This window comes from Sceloporus undulatus, chromosome 2, assembly GCF_019175285.1.
Source record: "Sceloporus undulatus isolate JIND9_A2432 ecotype Alabama chromosome 2, SceUnd_v1.1, whole genome shotgun sequence".
Classification (NCBI taxonomy): domain Eukaryota; kingdom Metazoa; phylum Chordata; class Lepidosauria; order Squamata; family Phrynosomatidae; genus Sceloporus; species Sceloporus undulatus.
Window position 1 is genome coordinate 247,475,637 of NC_056523.1, and position 21,377 is coordinate 247,497,013.

The window sequence follows — 21,377 nt, forward strand, 5'->3', positions numbered from 1 at the left end:
ATGCAATTCATTGAACAGATCTGAAATTACATGTATCAGAGTACACTGTTTCACTTTTAATAATAATAATACCTGTTTGGGTACAATTTATAGTTTGGTTATACATAAATGGAAATCACTCTGCTCTCTATTCTACAGTCTTGACAACATGCAGCCAGCTCATCTAGTTCTGAGCAAATGAAGATGTTAAGGTGAAATCAATTTATTTGAATTTGCAACCACATGGAAATGGCTGCTTTTTTTAAAAAAAGGAGGAGGAAGCAAATTTCAAATAATTATTTTTTGTTAATTACATCAAAGGAACCAACGAGTTGTACATCATATTATTGAAAAAATTTAAAAAAACCTTTTGTCTACCTGAATATGACACTTTGTAAGTCAAATGGATATTCAATTATTCCTGTAGTTGGAACTCGAACTCTAAGCACATCTTGTTGGGTTGGCAGATAGCCAGAATCAGCAATACGGTCCAAGTCATTAAGGTAACTATAGGCAGGAGAGAAACAACAGGAATGAAACTAGGGATATCATAGTCCCAGTGAAGGAGGTTAAAGGAAGAACAAGGTCCAGGTGGCATGGAGTAATAAATATCAAACTATAACAAGAGTGAATTAATTATTTAGGAAATGTTGCAAATATGGCAATTTCGACAACAGAATCAACAGAATCTGTGTAACCCGATTTTCTCAGTTTTTATCACTTGTGATTAAACATAACCATATTCCTACAAAAATCAAAGTCTTAGGGAAGACAATTGAAAACTGAAGTTGATTTGTCATGATGAATGTTAACTCCTACTATGGTAATGGTGGAGTATTTGAATAGAAGATATTCAATATATAAAAGGCAACTTAAGATCAAAATTGTGGGTGCTTATAATACATATTAAATTGGAATATCTGCTACAGTATATAGCTTGAGATACAGTATATAGCTTGAGATAATCAAATGCTGAAAATTTTGTTTTCCCTGTTGCAAACAGGTTAAGCCTTCGAAGTTTTCGTATGTGCATAAGTAGCAATAATGCTCCCTTATCTAAATGCTGATCACTATCAATATGTCTCCTATATATTTGACTATAAGTCGAAAAATCTCTGCCCAAAAAGTGGCCCAAGAAACCTGGGTCAACTTATATATGGGGGTAATATGGTTATAGGATTGCCCCCCTCAAACTTCTTCCTCAGCTCAGCTGTCTCCTGAAAGGGCTGCTGGGCTGGGGAAAGGCAAACGCTTGCCTCTTTTTCAGTCCCAGTGTCCTCCAAAGGCTGGATTATGCTAGGATCAAGGAAAGGCTAGGAGGCAAACTTTTGTCTCTTCCTCTTCCCCAGTCCTAGTGTCCTCCAAAGGCTGGAGGATGCAGGGATTGGGGAAAGGCTGGGGGGAAACTCTTGCTTCTTCCTCTTCTCCAGTCCTGCTGCCCTCCGAAGACTGGAGAATGCCAGGATCGGAGAAAGGCTGGGGGTAAACACTTGCCTCCCTCCTCTTCCCCAGTCACTGTGTCCTCCAGCCTTTAGAGGACACCAGGATTGAGAAAAGCCTGGGGGGAAAACACTTTCCTCCTTCCCTTCCCCCAGTCCCAGTTTCCTCTGAAGCAACAACTGGGATGCAGAGAAATAGGTGTGGGCCTCTGAAGTTTGCTCCTCAGCTCAGATGTCTGCCAAAGGATAGCCAGGCTACGGAGGGGAAGGAAGAACAGTGAGACCCAAAATTATACACTCGACTTATCTGGAGGTCATCTCTAAATTCCTGATCTTGGAAACAAAACCTACCCTCGACTTATACATGAGTATATACGTTAATTTAAAGATGTCTCTTTATTTTGATGATATATAATTTATTGTAAGAACCACACATAACTTCTACTATACAGTGGTACCTCGGGATACGAAATACCCAGGTTACGAAATTTTCGGGATACGAAAAAATCCCATAGGGAATCATTGTTCCGGGTTACGAATGTTTTTTCGGGTTACGAAAAAACTTTTGGTGCTTTTTTCGGCTTTTTCGCACGGAATCGCGGCTTTTCCCCATTAGCGCCTATGGCAATTCGGCTTACGAAGGCTTTTCGGGTTACGAAAGCGGCCGCGTTACGAATTAATTTCGTAACCCGAGGCACCACTGTACATGCTATTTCATGTAATAAAGTTTTTTCATGTATTGAAAAATGTGTATCCCTTTCCACCAGCAGAATTGGTAAAGTATTTTAATCTTCAACACGTAATACAATATTTATAACAAAACTTCCTGGGGGAGGGGTTGATCTGGGCAAGTGAAATGGTTCATGCATGCCATTTCTTTTGGAAGTATCACTCTTAACAGTGTAATTGTCATTATTTGCTGTCAGCTGGCTATAACTTATGGCAGCCCTATGAATGAGGGCCCTCCAAGACACCCTGTTATTAGCAGCCTTATTAAGGCAAGTTCAGGGTCATGGCTTCCTTGATTGAGTCCATCCACCTGTAATACAGTGTAATACTGTCAAATATCACCAATGAGCTGACCAGCCGAAGCTATGATGAATCCAAAATCTTTCAGCATATGGTTTACTGGCCCAAATTTGTAAAGGCACTGTGGCTATGTCAGTGGGCTGGAAGAGTTTGGGTTTTGCATGATTTGGCTCCTCTTCCACTCTGTACTTTATTTGAATCTTCTGCTGGAGGATCTTAGCTGGCAGACTAGTTTTGCTGAAAAACAATATTTTTTTCTCATCTGCTCTATCATTTTCCTAATACTTCTTAATACTTTTATTTTGCTAATTTATTTCTAGCACTGGCCAATGACTGTGTCTGTGAGGCAACTAACTTTAGCTAGAAAAGTAGTGTAGACTAGATTGTTTCTGAATTAGACAGGGAAACTACTGTAAATTTTCTGGAAAATTTTCTTTCATAATTTGATGCTGACCTGAAATTTAGTTAAGTCTATGCCTAAATGCTCAGTTCTGCATGAACCTGTTTCTTTCCCCAACATATACTTTATTATTTATTTAAATCTTTCCTTCTTTCAAAGATTCCATGACAGTATAGAAAAATATGCATAAAGATAACCACACAATATAACAAAACAGCAAACTATCAAAAATAAAATACAACAAACAGATAAGTATGAACAAAGAGACTTAAACATAAAAATTAAATACAATATGGTGTTCTCTAAAATTCTTGAGCAATATTAAATAAGCTGGCCCCAGAAAGATTGTTCTGTTGCAGCCAAACAAGCCTTAGGAATTTACATACCTAGTGTACTACTGTACTGCAGAAAAGGCATCTTCCTTTGTGAAAATCAGGAAGGGAAGGAATATTCAAAACTATTTTTTTAAATGGTTGAGAATTATTTTTCCAGTTCTGAAAACCCCTGACAAAAATTCTGGACTGATGACAATCTTTGCCCTTCAGGATTTATTCTGCACAAAAATTCGCATGTGGTTGTTTTGTATAGAAACAGCATTTTCTGCACTAAAACTGGTATGTCTACACAGAAATAGCATTTCCTCTGCAAAAAATACTGTAATTAAAGACTTATTCTGCACAAAATTTCATGTGAATGGTTTGTCTAGAAAACAGAATTTTCTGTACAGAAAATAATTATTTCTACACAGGAAAATTCTGCTCAGAAAATGCTTTTTTTCTGAGTAAAACAACCATGTCCAAATTTGGTATTGAATAAGTACAGGTTGCAAACAGACTTTGAAAAGTGCATGATTTGGCCATGAGACAGGCCAAAATAAAGCTGCTTCAATCACTTTGGAGGTATGCTGTTTAAATGCTGCATGTGTCCTAAGAGGCCAGAAGGCGCGCCAAAGTCACACACCAATCCTAAGGACCAGAGCATAGCTCTGGCACAGCTTCTGGCCTCTTAAGATGTGTGTGTCATTTAAATAGCATACCTCCTTTGTTACAGCAAGAAGAAAACTGCTAAAATTACTTGTTGCTTCCTTAAAAAAATGGTGAAAAATTACATCCCTAGTGAACTTTTCAAAAGAGAGTACTCTGAAAATACCTTCTACAGAAGATCTTACAATATGGGCAAGCTACTATAAGGTACAGTGGTACCTCGGGATACGAAATACCCAGGTTACGAAATTTTCGGGATACGAAAAAATCCCATAGGGAATTATTGTTTCGGGTTACGAATGTTTTTTCGGGTTACGAAAAAACTTTTGGTGCTTTTTTCGGCTTTTTCGCACGGAATCGCGGCTTTTCCCCATTAGCGCCTATGGCAATTCGGCTTACGAAGGCTTTTCGGGTTACGAAAGCGGCCGCGTTACGAATTAATTTCGTAACCCGAGGCACCACTGTACTAGATTTGGGTTTACATCAGGTTTGAGAACTGTGCAGTCTAAAGAACACAAACAACTCCCTGAGCCCTTTCCATAACGATCTTTCATAAACAAAAACAGAATCACAGCTCCAGCTCTCTCTGAGAACAATTTTCAGATGAAACAAGGCACACACTCCTCACCTTGTTCCACCCTCTTCATCTCAATTTTCACAACACTGGAAATCAATTTCTGGTCTTTACAGGTGTTTTGAAAATAAAAATTGGTCCACGGAAGTGAGAAATGGGGCTAGTTTGTCACTTAGACCCTTTGTGGCTATCCACTTCTGGTTTAAATGTTAAGACCCAGCAAAGAGGCAGCTAATGCAATTCCTTCAGAACAAGTTGAATCAATAAAAACCTGGCTGTAAAATAGTGAAGTATTCTGAGCATTGCAGTCCAATGAAGTCTGGATGCCCACCCTGCCTTATAGATTAGTGAAGCATAAGACAGGATATGCTAACATGACTAGACAAAAGGCACACTGGGCCAACAAAGTTGCTTATGTATCAGGCGGCAATAGCTGGTAGCTTAAGAAACATCCCCTTGTTATACCCTGGGGTTTGGTTCCAAGATCCCCCGTGTATAACAAAATCCGTGGATGCTCAAGTCCCATTAAATATAATGACATAGCAAAATGGTGTCCCTTATAAAAAATAGAAAATCAAGGTTTGTTGTTTGAAATTTATACTTTTTTGGAACATTTTCAAACCGTGGATGCTTGAATCAGTGTATAAAAAATCTGTGTATAAGAAGGGTCGACTGTACTTGTTCTTTCAGAGGGAACGCAAACAGAACAGCCAATTTCCTCTACAGTCACCCCTCCATTTTGGTGGTGGTTCTGAAACGGACAATTCACCTATATTCACACTAAATGGAAATTCACCTATATTGAAGCCCCATTGACTTGAATGGTGGCACTCACCCCATTTTGTCCCACTCTATTTGCCGTCCATGAACGGGTGAGAAACGTGGACTTTACGTCCACGAAAACGGAGAGGCGACTGTATTCAAAAATGAAATACTCATAGTGACCTGTCCTTCTACAACTCAGTTTCTTTCCCCTATATCCAGCCCATTATCATGTCTAGGGCTAGTTCAGCACCTGCAAAGCTTCCCCTGACCGAGATGACAAAAGGGTTTAATGGTATCAAAAACCCACGAGAGCAAGGAGGCTCATACTCCCCAATCAATCTCCTAAAAAAGAATATAAATCAGGATAATCAAACCTGTTTTCACATAAAACCCAGGGCTAATCTTGAATTCAAATATTTCAAATGAATAATTTCCCTAAAGCTTAATGTTGTGAAACTGATTCCTTAAAATGTATCTTAAGTTAAATTAAACACACTTCTAAGAAGGTATGTTTTCCCTCCAATGTCCATGTGATCCAAACATTTTTTTTTGGGGGGGGGGGGAAATCTAACCCTTTCTCTATACATAGGCATTTCTATAAATAGTTTTTAAGTTTCTAGAAAAACAGTGATTATTTTAATACATTTAAACTAGTTGAATGGCTTCCAAAATGCATTCTTATGCACTTTCATGTGATAGTAAGTTTGAGTATGTAGAACTGCAATCAAAACAGGTATCACCAACATTTTGTTGCTCATGTTATGTAGTTGCTAAACTGGTACGATATCAATTTCAATTTTTTTGGCCTATACAAAAAGCCCCTTTTGACACTTGCTAATTACAGACAAGTTCCAGTAATTCAACGAGGGGGTTCATGCTTTTGTCAGTTCTTCTCACTTATGAAGTTCACTTGGGACTGCTTGATTGTACATGGTCACAAGGCTTGCCTATGGAAAGAGCAGACTCTTCCCTGAATTAACAGAATGGTGGGCAGTGCTCCTTCAATCTGCGTTCAGCCTGTGATGATCCTGAGATTGTGGGGAGAGCATTTCTTACAGTATTACCATAGTACAGTCCGCCCTCCCCATACATGGGGATCCATTCCGGACCCCCCGGGTATGAGGAAAAGAGCATATGCTCAAGCCCCACAGAAAATAATGGGGCACATGCTCATGGCGGTGCATGGGGTGTGCGGCATGAGTACGCACCCCATTATTTCTGCTGGGGCTTGCTGCAGAAGGCAAGCCCACCTATAAGGAGGGCCAACTGTACAGTATTTGTGCTGACAATATTCATAATGGCAAATAAATGAAGTGATAAAGCTAAAAGAACTAATAAGATTCTCAATTTGCAATAAGCGAGAACTAATCAAACCTAGTGAGGAATGTGTGAGTGATACAGGCCATAACCAAGTATACTTCACTTAACGGTTAGTACAATTGTTGAGAATAAAGCCAAGGTGTTAGATGAAATTAAAAACACTATACCAGTGTATAGTTAACTTGTTTGAAGTTGAGAGCAGGACATTATCTTTGCATATACAGTGTGTTATTTAGCTTTTGCACACATTCAAAAGTGATATATAAATGCAGCCACAATGCATTTGCAAGCTAAAAAAACCAACAACCATGTTTAGAACCAGTTACACTTTCTGACATTGCTCCAGTCCCTAGCCATCAGACAAGCAGAGGCTTCCTGCACAGAAAATTAACTGAGTTTACTCTTGAACTACTTCATACAGCACATAGAGCTACAGTGGAATTCACTACCACAAGACCCGGAGCAATGGATGCAAGCTACAGAAAGAGATTCCACCTCAACATCAGGAGGAACTTCCTGACAGTAAGGGCTGTTCGACAGTGGAACACACTCCCTCGGAGTATAGTGGAATCTCCTTCCTTAGAGGTTTTTAAACAGAGGCTGGATGGCCATCTGTTGGGGTTGCTTTGATTTAGATTTCCTGCATGGCAGGGGGTTGGACTGGATGGCCCTTGTGGTCTAAGATGTAGTGATAGCTGGCAACCTGGACAGAGCCAAAGTGGATTAGAAAAATGTTTTGGCAAAACTGTTAGTGGGTATCAGCTGTGATGACTGTGTGCCTTTATTTGGCCAGATTATCAGTGGTTCAATTGGTGCAATTGCTTTAGGCTTCTCAATGACTAGGGGCCCAGTGCTCAAGGGAAAATAAAGGTATAATCTGCTTCCTCTTCCTCGCTAATCATTTCATGAATTAGCATCTACATTTTTGTGTTTTACTTAAGTAAAAATGCACAGAATCAGGCTGCCAGTCTCACCCTAGTTGCAGAACTGGAAATTGGTTCAAACATAAGGTTTTAAGTTGCTCTCTATTGTTCTATGTATTTTATTTATTGTTGTTTCACTTTTATGCTTGCACTTCCAAAATGGTCCACACACTCGTGCAAAGGGAACCCTGTTTCTGAAACTGCTCCAGAGCCCCGACTGTCTTAATCTGGCCTTGTCTCCAATATTTGAGGTGGGATGGCTCTGAATACCAATTGCAAGGGAACACAACTGAGAAGGGGCTACTGCACTTGCTTCTGAGATTCTGGCTGACCACTATGGGAACAGAATGCTGTTCTAGATAGGCCCTTTGTCTCACCCAGTAGCTCTCAACTCATGTTTTTAGACTTAAGTCCTCTCCATATGTTCTCATAATCAGTGATATTTTGAGATTACTGTATTCAAAAATCATCATTTTTTTCTTCCAAAAGGAAGAACTTTCCTTTCTGACTGTGAAAATGATAAGTAGCTAAATTAAAGTTCATGCCTCCCAAATTTGTCCATGGAAGTTATAGGCCAGTTTCTGTATTTTTGAAACCAGCCCACATTGGGCTGGCAGAACACTGAGAATCTCTTCCTGAAGAAGCCCATGAAATTTCTTGCCTCCTGTTGCAGTCTTTTTTCTTTCTTTTTGGTTTTGCAAGCTGCCGTGTGTGCGTGTTTGGTGGAGAGGCAAGGTGCAGAAACTCCCAGGATCCCTCAAACAACATGGCCAACAACCATTTCCAATGTAAACAAATTACTTAAATATTAACTATGCTGCCTCCTTGATAATTGATTTTGAGGATGTTTCCTTAGAGGGTCAGTTGTTGCTGTTGTATTTAAACACCTTACAAGGCATCTCTGACCCAGCCAGCAAGTCACCCACTGTAGATTAACTGTGGATTTCAAAAATCAAGTGCTCTTTATGGCAGACTTTAAGCAGACTAATTTATGAGTGTGAAGAGCCAAGAGGCTTTACACAGTTATGACTATAGCAGTACAGGATGTAGTTCACAAATGCTACTATCACAGAGAGTTTGGGAAAGACAAATGTGTGCACCTTAGCATTAGGATCTTGGTTGGAAAAGAACTCTGTTTAGATAAGAAACATCTGAAATAGCTGGACCAAGTAAATAGCATGCATACCTCCAACTATGTTTTTTCAGTCCACACTGCCAATCTGTGAGTTCCCTGGGGAGCAAACCCTTCCCTCTGGAAACCCTTGAGTTATGTAGCCCTGACCACAGGTTCACATTCCTTTTCCATGTTCCACAGCAGCTTGTCTTGACCGATCAGAAGTGTTCATACAAGATCAAAGCCAGGTTAGCAAGGCCTAATGAGGGGACTGTTACACAAAGAAGGAGAACTAACGATCTCTGACTTGCTTTTGGGTCAGCTTCAAGTTTCATTTCTACAACAGTGAGTGTAAAAGTCAGGCATTACATATTTCTCCTATCTTTGAATTTACCATGAAAAGCCAGACATAGAAACCAGCACATAATTTGGCATCCTTAAAAATATCATCTTTCATTCTAGCTTTCACTCTTGCCAATGAAAAATAAAAGCACACTGATTGTGCAAGCTGAGAACTCAGAAAAGAGAATTTCTCCTGGTCAGTTTGGGATCTGTCTCCTATACTGTAAGATGCTTCTTATTGCATCCATCCCCACAACAGCACAACTGAATGTTTGTTTTATGATTTGAATGAGCTCTGTTTTTGATGGGGTTGTTTTCTTTTCTTTATGAAAAAAGAGCAAAGGATTCAGTGCCTCTGAACATATGCAGTGAGACTCTTCTTTCAGGAAGCTTTTTCACAGGCCAGAACAACAGGGGCAACTGCTCTTCCAGACCAATAGCTCACCTGTACCCTCCATTAACTGACTCACTATGATTGTTTGGAAGACCTTTCTTATAATGTGCGTGTGCATATGAGAGAGAGTAAAGGAACACAGCAACTCATCATGTGCTTTTCTTTTTTTCAGTGACAGAACTAGACTGGAAAAGAATATTTTGGAGCAGGAAATCTGCAAGCTACTGTCACTTAGCTCTTCTCCAGTTTCACTGAGGTACTTACATCTAGGTATGCCTGAATGAAATTGCAGCTTCAACTACTTACAGACCACATTAATAAACATTTATTCAGAACACCCCCACTGTGTTCAATAGTGCTTATTTCCTGCTAAGTGTGTGCATGACTAAAGTCTAAGAAACTGCACCATAATATAATGGCAGGACTTGGCTTCAGGCAAAATTATGGTTAGAATGGGAGTGTTAATCTGAAATACAATATATATATTTATCTTTCAGAAATCTGAAACATTGTTTTACCCCCTGGAAATACATTTTGCCCCTCACCATCTCCTACATGTTTATTTAAATTAGGTCCCACTGAATTGATGAATCTTTCTGCTTGGGAATTTATAAGGGACTGCATCCCTATCTCACTAGACACTCTAACACTGACAGAGTAATATATTTTGAATAGTAGCTCACTTGTTTCTGTTTTCACCTGGTCTATGTTAGCTATAGAACCCTTCTAAATCCTTTGGATATATTACCACAATCTTACATTTGTCTACACAGCAATGAGTTCCACTGAACTTAGCGGGGCTTAGCTCTGATTAGATTTGTCTAGGACTGTGTTGTGATCTTTGCTTTCAGAAGCATGTAAATGAACATGATTAATATACATCTATTACAGGATAAGGAATATTTGGTTCAAAGAAGATACACAAGTTCTTATATCTTAACACTGACTTTTGAAGTGCATAAAAACGGCAGTCCCAAAAGAATGCATAAAATAAATACATAATTAATCTATTATATTTTCTTATCTGAATAAGATCCTTGCATAGTGTAGTGGTATCATTTGAACTACTCTGAGACATGCCTCTGACAAAGTGGATTCTGATAGAAAGGATGTTATAAAATGCAGATCCCCCTTTCTACACTGTCAATTGTAAGCTTTGAAATTTATATTTCTTTTCCTATTAATGCAGACGGTTCCACTGCACTAGTCTTTACACTTGAATTGGCATGATGATGTTTTTATTTATTTATTTATTTAATGGGATTTATATCCCACCTTTCTTCCAAAATGAGATTATCTAAACAGTAATCCTAACTGATATTCCCATCTTCCTATACAGTATTACTATATGAGGATTCTGAAGCTGCGTCACAAAACGGTGAGAGCATTATGGCCAACAGCTTGTTCTACAGATATTACCTTGGTAATGCACCTCAGGCCTACATCTCTATGGCAACCCAACAGAATTGCCTCAGCAGCCATTCCAAATCATTTTTACAGAACAAACTACAGCTATAATTAACATTTAAAATGTGAACTGTACTACAAATACATTAAAATGTGCAGTATTTTGTGTGTGTGTGTGTGTGTTTTTAAAATGGGTCCCTTTTAAAAATCCCTGCTTAAATGATTAACTAAACGCATGCAGTACAAGAACAGATCTACAGGATATTCTATCAAAATATAAAAAGCAAATGACTAAAATACCCTTTGAGTCAGCTTCAATGAAAGTGAGAGAACCTATGTGCGTGTGTGTCTGTGCTGCACATCTTTCAAAGGTGTCTAAAATCTTCTAGCCTACTGCAATCTAATGAGATTTTCCAGGAAAAACATTAGAGAGCATTACTGCAATTATAAATTATGCAAAAACTCAAGAGCGTCAGTTCTGAACCACAACAGTCAACAAAATTTCTTGTCTCAGAGTTGAAGGTCATGACTTTAGACTGGAGCCTCTTTTAATGCGGCATCCAAATATGATTTCCAGCATTCACAAAGCAGTTAATTGCAGCAATAATCTTATTACAGGTTTCACAGAGTGTGCAATGATTATTAGTTATACTCCATGATTAGCATACATGATGCCTTCCAGAGTTACACTGACTAGAAGAGAAAGCCATTACCATAAATAGGGACTTTCGGATTGCATTCCATGGACACTTACTTGTAACTTCTTCAATAATAATAATTTAAAAAAACCCACAACAGTTGAATTGGCTTATTCACTACAAACCAAAGTCTTCCGTAACAGGAAGCTACAAGGGAATAGTGGGGTACATTCAGGAACACCATTTCAGATTGTAAGGCAAAACAGGCTCTGAACTGAGCATGCATCCTGGACCACACCTCATAATCCAATTTACCGCCTGCCTACAAAGGTGTTCCACGACAGACAGTTGTGAAATGGATATCCCAAAAGTAAAATATTTGAAGGTTATGCATTGCTGTTGTCCTGATGTTGTTGTTGTTTTAAGATGGGGTGAGACGAATGACTCCCCTAACATTGTTGAACTGTAACTTCCAGTTCCTACTGACTATGCTGGCCAGGGCCAACTTCATCTGTAAGCCTGCATTACCTCATCTCTGTTTTAAGATCTGCATGCCCAACACAATGGTTTAATGAACCAGTTGTACATACAATGCCGTTTTTTTTTCTTTACTCCAGAGACTTGTGTTTGCTTATCTTCTCTACGTAGGAGAGAGTCCACAAGACATTCAAAAGTAACAGTAACAGCTGAATTTCAAGTGTGTGTGTGTGTGGTGTGTGTATTGTATCTTAAGTCCTAGGGCCAAAATTCTATTACTCTTCTGGCACAGTTACACTGACAGCAGGGTGATGTCAAGCAGAAAAAAACAGTTGTAGCACAGAAAGGGTGTGTGTGTGACAACATCAGAATTAGGTATTAGGGAAAAGATGGCTGCACAGGTGGTGCACCACTATAGGATCCTTACCCAACAAATGTATTAGACTAGAGTCCACTTCATCAGTTACATCTCATAAAATGGAATGTCATCCACAAAAGATTAATCACCACGTTTTTAAAAAGTCTTTTAGTGCTAGAAGACTGCTGCTTTCAGTAATCGCTGTGATGACTTCTAACCACATGTGTAGCCTCTGTTCAACTAGTATATTATAATGCGATGTAACAGAATGTTCAAATGAGATCTGGCCGTGTTTACTTGTATCTAGCAATCTGTATCTAGTTTTGTGGTAAGACTGCACAGACAGAAAGAAACCTGTATGGTTTTGCTCCAAAGTTATGTTTAACACACAGTAAAGGGATATGTGTACTAGTTGTGGTTTGCTTCTACAGTTACTGTGTTGACATTTTCATCATGAAACCACATCTAACACTTACTTACCATATATACTTGTCTATAAGCCAACTTCGTGTATACCGTATATACTAGTCTATAAGTCGACCCCTGTGGAGGAAGCCCAGCTTGAGGAGAGGTAGCGGGGCTATTGCTTGTCCTTCCCAGGCTCTCCCCAACTGGGTTGCCCGTTGCAGAGGCAGTCTGGCTGGGGAGAAGCTTGGTCGAAGGACCTATTGCCCTGTGGATAAGTATACCCAGGATTTTAGAGGCTATTTTGGGGCAAAAAGTTCTCGACATATAGTCGAGTATATATGGTATATCTGAATTCATCAACATGAGCTTAAATGTAAATCTCAAGAAGCCTCTATCTAATTATTGTCCTTTCTTGTCTTCTTGGAATTCCAATGTTTGGTTATGCCAATGAAAAGCTTGCACATTATAGGACAAGTCTTTTTTTATACCAAGAAATCTGATAGATCAAATTGTTTTACAAAATTATACAGTTCTGACCACATTTGTCACAACAGCGGTGCAAGGAAAGTTATATAAATGTAGGCTAAAATAGGCACATCATTTGACTATAACACATTGCCTAGAAAATCTAATTAGGGTGTGGGAGGACATTCACCATTTCTAGTCATTTTCAACACGGCGGGTTCCATGTATGATGTTTCTCTCATATTAAATATAAGGCTTATTCTTTTTTGAATAATATTTTTAATGATATATTAACACAAAAATGTTTGAAAAAGCACAAGACACTACAACGCACAACCCCCAGCATTCTTCTATATACATATATCCCTCTCTCAAACCCCTCTAAAGAAAACAGTAAATAATAAAAAGATAACAAATACTGACTTCCCATTTGCCAAGACAAAACAGTGTATCCCTTAATCCTTTTCCCCATTCCCTTCACATATAAATTTCCTGTATTCAATTTACTCTTAATTTTAACATCTTATAAATAAAGAAGAAGAAAAAACACCACTTTCCTTATTGCATCACCTCCTTCCTAACCTAAATAAAATAAAATAAATCACACTTCAGAGCCTGATAATGCCACCTTGTCTAGCTGCAAATAAGTTGTAAGCTGGATCCATTCTTGCCAGAACTGTTCTCTGGGTTTTGCTTTCATTAGTTGTGTTAATTTATCCATCTCTGCAATCTTTGAGGTCTTCCAATATTTTGCATAGATCATTCCTGCCTCTGTCACAATATGCCGAGCCCGTCTACCCATCTCTTTTTCTATCTCTCTGTCAAAGCCAAAAATTCCAGCAAGAATCCTTCAAGTATAAAGTTAATTTTTACAGTATTTTCAAGATTTTCTGCACCTCTTTGTCACATTTCCAGCATTTGTTGCTAGCTTCTTTATACATTTTTGATATTCCCTCTGGTGACATGTACATCATTTTGTAGACATTTTCTCTTAAATTGTAACATATCAAACTTTGGATGTCCTTGGTCCACATCTTCTCCCAGTTCCATAAATGTATGTTATGCACCACATTCCTGGACCAACTCACCATGCAATCTTTGATTTGCTCATCCTCAACAATAGTTTATAGATTCTTGCAATCAGACATTTCTCTTCTTCCTCTAAATAAGTTTCAAATTGATTCTTTGTTGGCTCAAAATTCCAATTCTTCATATCTAATCTAAATCTTTCTGATATTTGTAGATAGGGGAACCACTGTATAACAAGGCATTCTTCTTCCAATTGCTTTCTCTCTTTTAACTGAAAGTTTCCCTTTTCTTAATTCAGCAAGTCCTTGTATGTTGGCTATGTGTCTGCACCTGCTAGGCCTTATGGAAAAAACTTCCAAAGGTGATTTCCACAAAGGGATTTTAGACCATAATATTGGTTTATATTTAACCCACACTTTTAACAAAGCTCTCCTGATCACAATTGTTGAAAGAGGTTTAGGCTTTGAGCTTATAATACCATAGCCAATACCTTTCTCCCACAATGAGATTCAAGGCAGGTTACAATAATTTTAAAAGATACAGCCTAAAACATTTATCACAAAAGTTAAAAAATAATAATTAAATATTACTAGTATTAAATTGTAAGTTAAAAACAGCATAGTTAAAACCAGTAAAAACCATTAAAACTTTAAGACAGCACAGCGCACTACATAAGAAAAATTCACCCACCAAATGCCTGCCTAATAAAAATATCTTCAGCTGCCAGCAAAAAGAGAGCAGGGAGGGGGCCGACCTGACCTCCCATGGCAGAGAGTTCCACAGTCTGGGAGAAGCCACGGAGAAGGCTCTCTCCCAAATTCTTATCAACCGCACTTGCGAAGGTGGTGGGACTGTGAGAAAGCCCTCTCCTTCCGATTTTAGCATTAAAGCTGGCTTGTATAGGGAGATATGGTCCTTCAAATAGCCAAGCCATTTAGAATGTTAAAAGTCAAAACCAACACCTTGAAATCTGCCTGGAAACGGATCAGTTGCCAGTGTAGCTGTTTCAGCAGGGGAGTCACATGATTCCTTTAGCCAGCCCATCAACAACTTGGCCACAGCATTTTGCACCCGCTAAAGTTTCCAAACTGCTTCCAAAGTCAGCACCATGTAAAGTACAATACAACAGTCCAAACTGATGTAACCAAGGCATGTGCCACTGTACTTCTTAAGTAACGGGTGCAGCTGGTGCACTAGTTTTAACTGTGCAAATGCACTCCTGGCCACAGTTAAAACCTGGGCATCAGGCTCAGATCTGAATTTAGGAGTACACCCAAGCTGCGAACCTGAGATTTCAGCGAGTATGTAACTACAACACAGCATGAGTCCCTATTCCCTGATCTGCTTTCCAACTGACCAGGAGCACCTGGTCTGGATTAAGTTTCAATTTGTTCACCCTCATCCAGTTCAGTACTGAAAACAGGCACTGGTTTTGTACTGAGACAGCTTCCTTGGAGTCAGACAGAAAGAAGAGACAGAGATGGGTGTCATCAGCATACAGGTGATGCCACACCACAAAACTCCCGATGAGCTCTCCCAGTGATTTCATGCAAACGTTAAATAACATGTGGGACAGAACAGAACCCTGAGGGACCCCACAGTCCAATGGCCAGGGAGACAAACACAAGTCCCCCAACACAACCTTCTGAGTCCAGCCCTCCAAGAAGGACTGAAATCACTGTAAGTGAAACCACTGGGTCCCATCCTAGAGATGACCCAGAAAGATACCATGGTTGATGGTACTGAAAGTTGCTAAGAGATACAGCAGAACCAACAGGGACATACTCCCTCAATCCAGTTCCCTGCTTGAGACATCCACCAAGGTGACCGAAGCTGTCTCTGTCCCATAGCCAGACTGAAATGGATGTACAGTAGATAATCCATTTCATCCAAGAACCCCTGGAGCTGGGAAGCCACTACATTGCAACACACTGCCCCAAAATGGGATATTTGAGACTGGACAATAGTTCTCCAACCTGGTGGGATCTAAGGCCTCTTTTAGACAAGTTGAGAACCTGCCTTGCTATAGTAAAGCATATACCCAAACAGCCAGTCCTTCTCTGGCTGTTTTCAACAGCCAAGATGGGCATGCATTCAGTATGTACATGATGCTCTCACCTCCCCAAAGATTCTGTCCATATCCTCAGGTTGCACAAATTGAAACGTATCTAACAACACTGGGCAAGCAGAGGCCAAGGTCACATCCACCAAACCTGTATCAACTACAGCATCCAAGTCAGAAATGATTTTACCCAGGAAGTGCTGTGCAAACTATTCATAGTGGGCTCCCGCAGGGGTAGGCAACCTGTGGCCCGCGGCCCGGATGCGGCCCAGCGAGGCCTTGGGACCGGCCCCAGCCCGGTCCTGCCGCCGATTGCCGCCGGGGCCTTTGGCATCTCGCGCAAGGGGCATGGTGCGGCAATTGTCTAAAGAAGCCTCAGAAACATGCATTTATCTTTACATTTTTTTAAAAATCAGCAAATTTTTTCATGTGTCCTCCATTTTTTATGTAAAAAGTGCCCTCCATTTGAAAATTTTGTCCTACATTTGTCCCGGTTTATTTATTTATTTAAATTTTTTTAAAAAAAAATTATTTAATTATTTATTTTTTGGCTTCGGCTCCCCCCAGTTGTCTGAGGGACAGCAACCTGGCCCCCGGCTCAAAAGGGTTGCCTACCCCTGGGCTACCGAGTAGTTTACATATAGCTCTTGCAAGGAAGAATGCAGAAGGCCTTGGCCACTTGAAACAGCACTACTGGATGACATTGTGCGGATGCAATGGTGGCAGTGAAGAACGATTTTTTCACTGCCACCACTGTCATGGTATAAGACTTTCCAACAAGTTACATCCTATGTTTGTTCGTACTCACTCCATGTCTTCTGCCATCACTCTAGACTCTGTCCCACTCACTTCATCACCAGGGTGCTCATTTGGCTCCACTCCATGGAAAGGAACACTTAGGACCAATCATATCCACTGCCCTGGACATTTTCCTATTCCAGAGATCAGCCAAGGCTTCAGCAGGATAATCTGCCAAGGCAACAGGAAACTCCCCAAGAGTCATCAGGAAACCATTCGGATCCATAAGCCTCGTGACTTATGGATCCAAATGGTTTCCTGATGACTCTTGGGGAGTTTCCTGTTGCCTTGGCACATGACCCTCCAACACCAACACCAAGACCAACTCAGCCAGTTCAGGTAGGGAGACTGTTGAACAGCAGGGTGGGCAATACATCAACAGAATCCCTATTCTGTCCCAGACACCCACCTTTAAATAGGCACACTCATATCCAACAGACTGTGGGACAGGCACCTAGTGAGGGAGATGGAATCCTGACAGGCCACTCTGCCTCCTGTCCCCCCACAGAAAACCGAGGTGGACAAAGCTGGAAGAGATTAACATACAAACACCAGCTTCATCCAGCCATGTCTTAATGATACAAGTCAGGTTGGCATGCTCATTCAGGATCAAATCCTGAATCAATGTTGTGCATGAAGTAATGGCTGGATAAAGATAGGAGAAGGGAGGAGGCACAAACAAAACAAAATCCTAACTGAAAGTGGCTATTTCATCAATACAGCTCCACATTTTTCCTTTTTTTATGCTTTGGGACTAGTGCCATCATAGCAGCTATTAGGAGATAAACATTTCCCATCCAAGAAGTGGGGGAGAACCTTTGCCTCACTTGCATAGAATAGCCTGTTGCTTTTTTTTTTAATAAGCAAAGGGGCACAGTTTCAGTAGGTCAGATACATATTTAGTCACTTTTCAGACTCGCTGAAATCAGTGAAATATAAATTAATTGTATTTTCAATGGATTTATTTAAAACACAGCTAAGGGTGCATCTATACTGTAGAAATAATGCTATGTGACACCACTTTAACTGCAATGGCTCCATCCTACAGAATCCTGGGATTTGCAATTTTTGATAGAGAAGGCTAAGACTTTGTAAACTACAAATCCAAGGCTTCCATAGTATGGAACTACAGCATTTAAAGTGTGGTCAAATGCATTATTTCTATAGCTGTACCCTGTGTCTGGATGCAAATCACAGTGTTGAATTCGAGGAACATTCCACATTTGGCCCACTCACAATAAAGTAATAACTAAACTGAATCTCACTCTGGTTTTTACTTTTATATGATCTAAAAATACATGTGTTAATTTCTCAATACTACCAAGACTTATGAATAAATGTACACATGAGCAAAGGCAACTTACCAAAGCTTGCCTGCACCAGTCTCCATCTAGGAAACAAGAAGTGAGGGAGACCCACATTTCAATAGACTAACACCTGCAAACTGTTCCATCACCATGGGTCCTACCATTTTGTGACTCCTGTCTATTCTGCTTTCAGCTCCCAACGGCTCCTTAGAGCCTGACTGAAAACACTTCACTATAACAGTTGAGCAAACCTGAACTCAGGGATGTACCAAGACAGCTGGCATTGGGTATACTATTGAGTTAAAGACCTGCACCCATTGGAGTTCGGTTTTGCTGAGATGCTTTTCTGCTTTTCCTCCACCCCATTCAGAAGAGAGGAGACCTTGGCCAAGGGGCAGGTGAGAGAGGGAACAAGAACGAAGGTTCCTCAGGGGTAAAAGGGAGGCCCACAGCCAAGCCCTCCTGTTCCTCCCTCCTTCATTCATCAGAGAAAGCTGATACTGAGCACTGAGCCACAGACCTGCACCTGCCTTGGAAGGCCAGCCAGAGAGGAGTAGCAGACCCTGCCACCTCAACTCCTTTCTGGATATCTGTGCTCTCTCTCTTGTATGCTCCCTTCAGGACCTCTCCAGCTGGCCTAACTAGTGAGCAAGCAAGTGATGCCACCTATGGGAAAGCTGCAACGACACAAAAAATGCCCAGTTCCAAAAATCAGAGAAGAAGAGGCGGAGGAGGGTGGCTGAGATGTGGGGAGGGAGGGAGGAAGGTGGGGACAGTAGAGGCAGTCTGGGAGAGAGGTGGAGGTGTTGTGGTGTCAAGGCAGGCAGGGGAAGTATGGGATGGGAAAGGGGATGGAGAGGAGTGAGAAGGATGACACTGAAGGAGATTTCTGCAGTAGTATTCTTTTCCTAGGAGGCAGCGGCAATCGAGGTGCAGTGGAGACAGAACAATAAAGTGTTTGTTTGCAGCAGCAGCGCCTGTAGCATGCATGTTTTGAGGGGGACAGGGTTTAAAATATTTTCAGTTTTCTCACCTTTGCAAGGGGATGCACCCATTCCCCAACCCATGAAAATATGGTCAACTATATGTGTATATATATGCGTGTAGACACACCCACACATAAACATATACACAGTTAAATCAAGGCAGAGGAAACAAAATGAAAAGGAAATTTACTGCCTCTGGGAACATGGACTATATTGCTATGGACCTGACTAGAAGCAGTCTCTCCTTCTATCTCCTAGATATAAAATCTGTAAACAATACTGTACTTTTTACTAATCTGCTTTAAACTCCCAGAGACATATACTTTGGAAAATATGTATACTAATGTCATGTGCTCTCAAGAATGTCAAAACAATTATTTCTACCATTAGTAATTTACTGTAAATTTTAATTATCTAGGACAACAGCAAAACAGTGCTGGGCTAGGACAAAAGAGCTGCACAAGTCTCTGAAATCCACAACAGACTATGACGGTAAATGGGTGACTTTGGCTCAAGCCTGCTATCTCTCAGTTCTAGTCTAACTTCAAATAAAATCGGCACCACTGAAGAGAGACGCACTACAAATGCAATAAATACTATAACTAACAGGAGGATTATAAGAGAAGGTTTTTAACTAGAATTAAAAACAAGAAGTTCTTCTAATAATTGGGTTTATGTCCCTGTTGTAACAACCTTGGAAAGTACAAAGTTATGAAAAATCCTGCGTTTTGTTTTCACTTAAAAAAGAAGGATGATAAACACCAAAGAGATGAAAATAAAAACTACTGAGATAAGACAACTTTTATAAGACAAACTGGGGCAACTGAGTAAGTTTGTGAACTTCAGGGTAAAACAGCTGCCCCTCTGGAGCAATATTTACTTTAGTCAAATGACTCTATAAAATAATTTCATTTGACTTGTACTTCTTTGTATATATGCCACTCAATATTTCTAAGTGAAAATTTGAGGACTTGTACTACCTAGTCATTATATATACATTTTAAAGATGTACACACAAACCTCCCTTTAAATTTTAAAGCAAACATATTATTAACTCAAGCATATTATTAATTAATACAGAGTACATAGAGTCAGTCCTCCACATTTGCAGCTTTGACTTTAGCGGATTTCATTATTCACAGATTTGAGCAATATGTTTTCTAGAAAGGAATCTCTAGTTCCTTCAGTGACACTCTATAGTCAACATTCAACTGAAGGCACGTTGGTGGCTCTAGATATTCCCAAGAGAACACTGCTCCAAGCATTTGTAGGTCCTCCAGCACAATTCTATGGTCACTGTCTGGCTGATGTTGACTACAGAGTTAAGCTGGAGGACCTAGAGATTCCTAGAGGTGTTCTCTCAGATTTAAAAAAAGGTGTTTTTTTAATTTGTGGGTTTTCCACTTTCATGGGGGTTCTGCACCACTAATCTCAGAGAATGTGGAGGGCCCACTGTATATTAAAATAAAAACAGACATGTATTTCAATTCAGAAAGGAAATGAGAAAGGGAAAGATTCCCAGAAATTACAGTCCTCCCTCTGTTTTCGCAATTTTGGAAATTGCGGCCCTTGCTTATGCGTGAGGGACGAACAGAGGGAAAAATAATGAGGCGTATGCTCCCATGGCCACATGCCTATATTCAAACGAATGGGCTTGAATATATGAGAAACTCCATTTTCGCTGGGTTTGGTGGTGTCCGGAACGGATCCTCCGTGAAAACAGTGGGTCAACTGTACATACATTGGAAATTTCTAGAAAAATGGTTCACCAAGGCTTGCATATATATAATTTCTATAACTGTCCGAAACATTTCCCCATTTATACTTACTATTTAGTAGAATCTGACAATTGATACTCTCGTCGTCTGTCATAGCATTCTTGTATTCCTGGGTCATTCCATAAACTCTTTATTGCATCTACATAAGGGTTCTGAAATGAGTTCACTTTCTCTATATCAACATCTCGAACTAGCTGTGCATTACTCTGTTAAAAAAAACACACAAAAATCCAATTATAGACACATTCATCATCAATACACACAGTAAGATATAAGTGTCTTCATTTTGAAAGGGTAATGATTGTTTGCATGAGGACATTAAGAGGATGTCCTTTCAGAGACATGCAATAAGGCCTTTTTAATGTTACTAATGTTCACGAGGCTAAGAAAACCGAATGGGGT

At 39.9% G+C, this 21,377-nt stretch overlaps 1 protein-coding gene across 1 annotated transcript in view; it reads right to left on the minus strand.

Moving 5' to 3' along the window:
* LOC121922331 (guanine nucleotide-binding protein G(q) subunit alpha) overlaps positions 1-21,377 on the minus strand; it is a 130,291-nt gene that overhangs the window by 19,876 nt on the left and 89,038 nt on the right. Inside the window, exons 3-4 of the mRNA XM_042451615.1 lie at positions 21,027-21,181; positions 358-486 (exon numbers count right to left, since the gene is read on the minus strand). Coding sequence (XP_042307549.1) covers positions 358-486; positions 21,027-21,181 — 284 coding nt within the window. The remainder of the gene's footprint in view (positions 1-357; positions 487-21,026; positions 21,182-21,377) is intronic.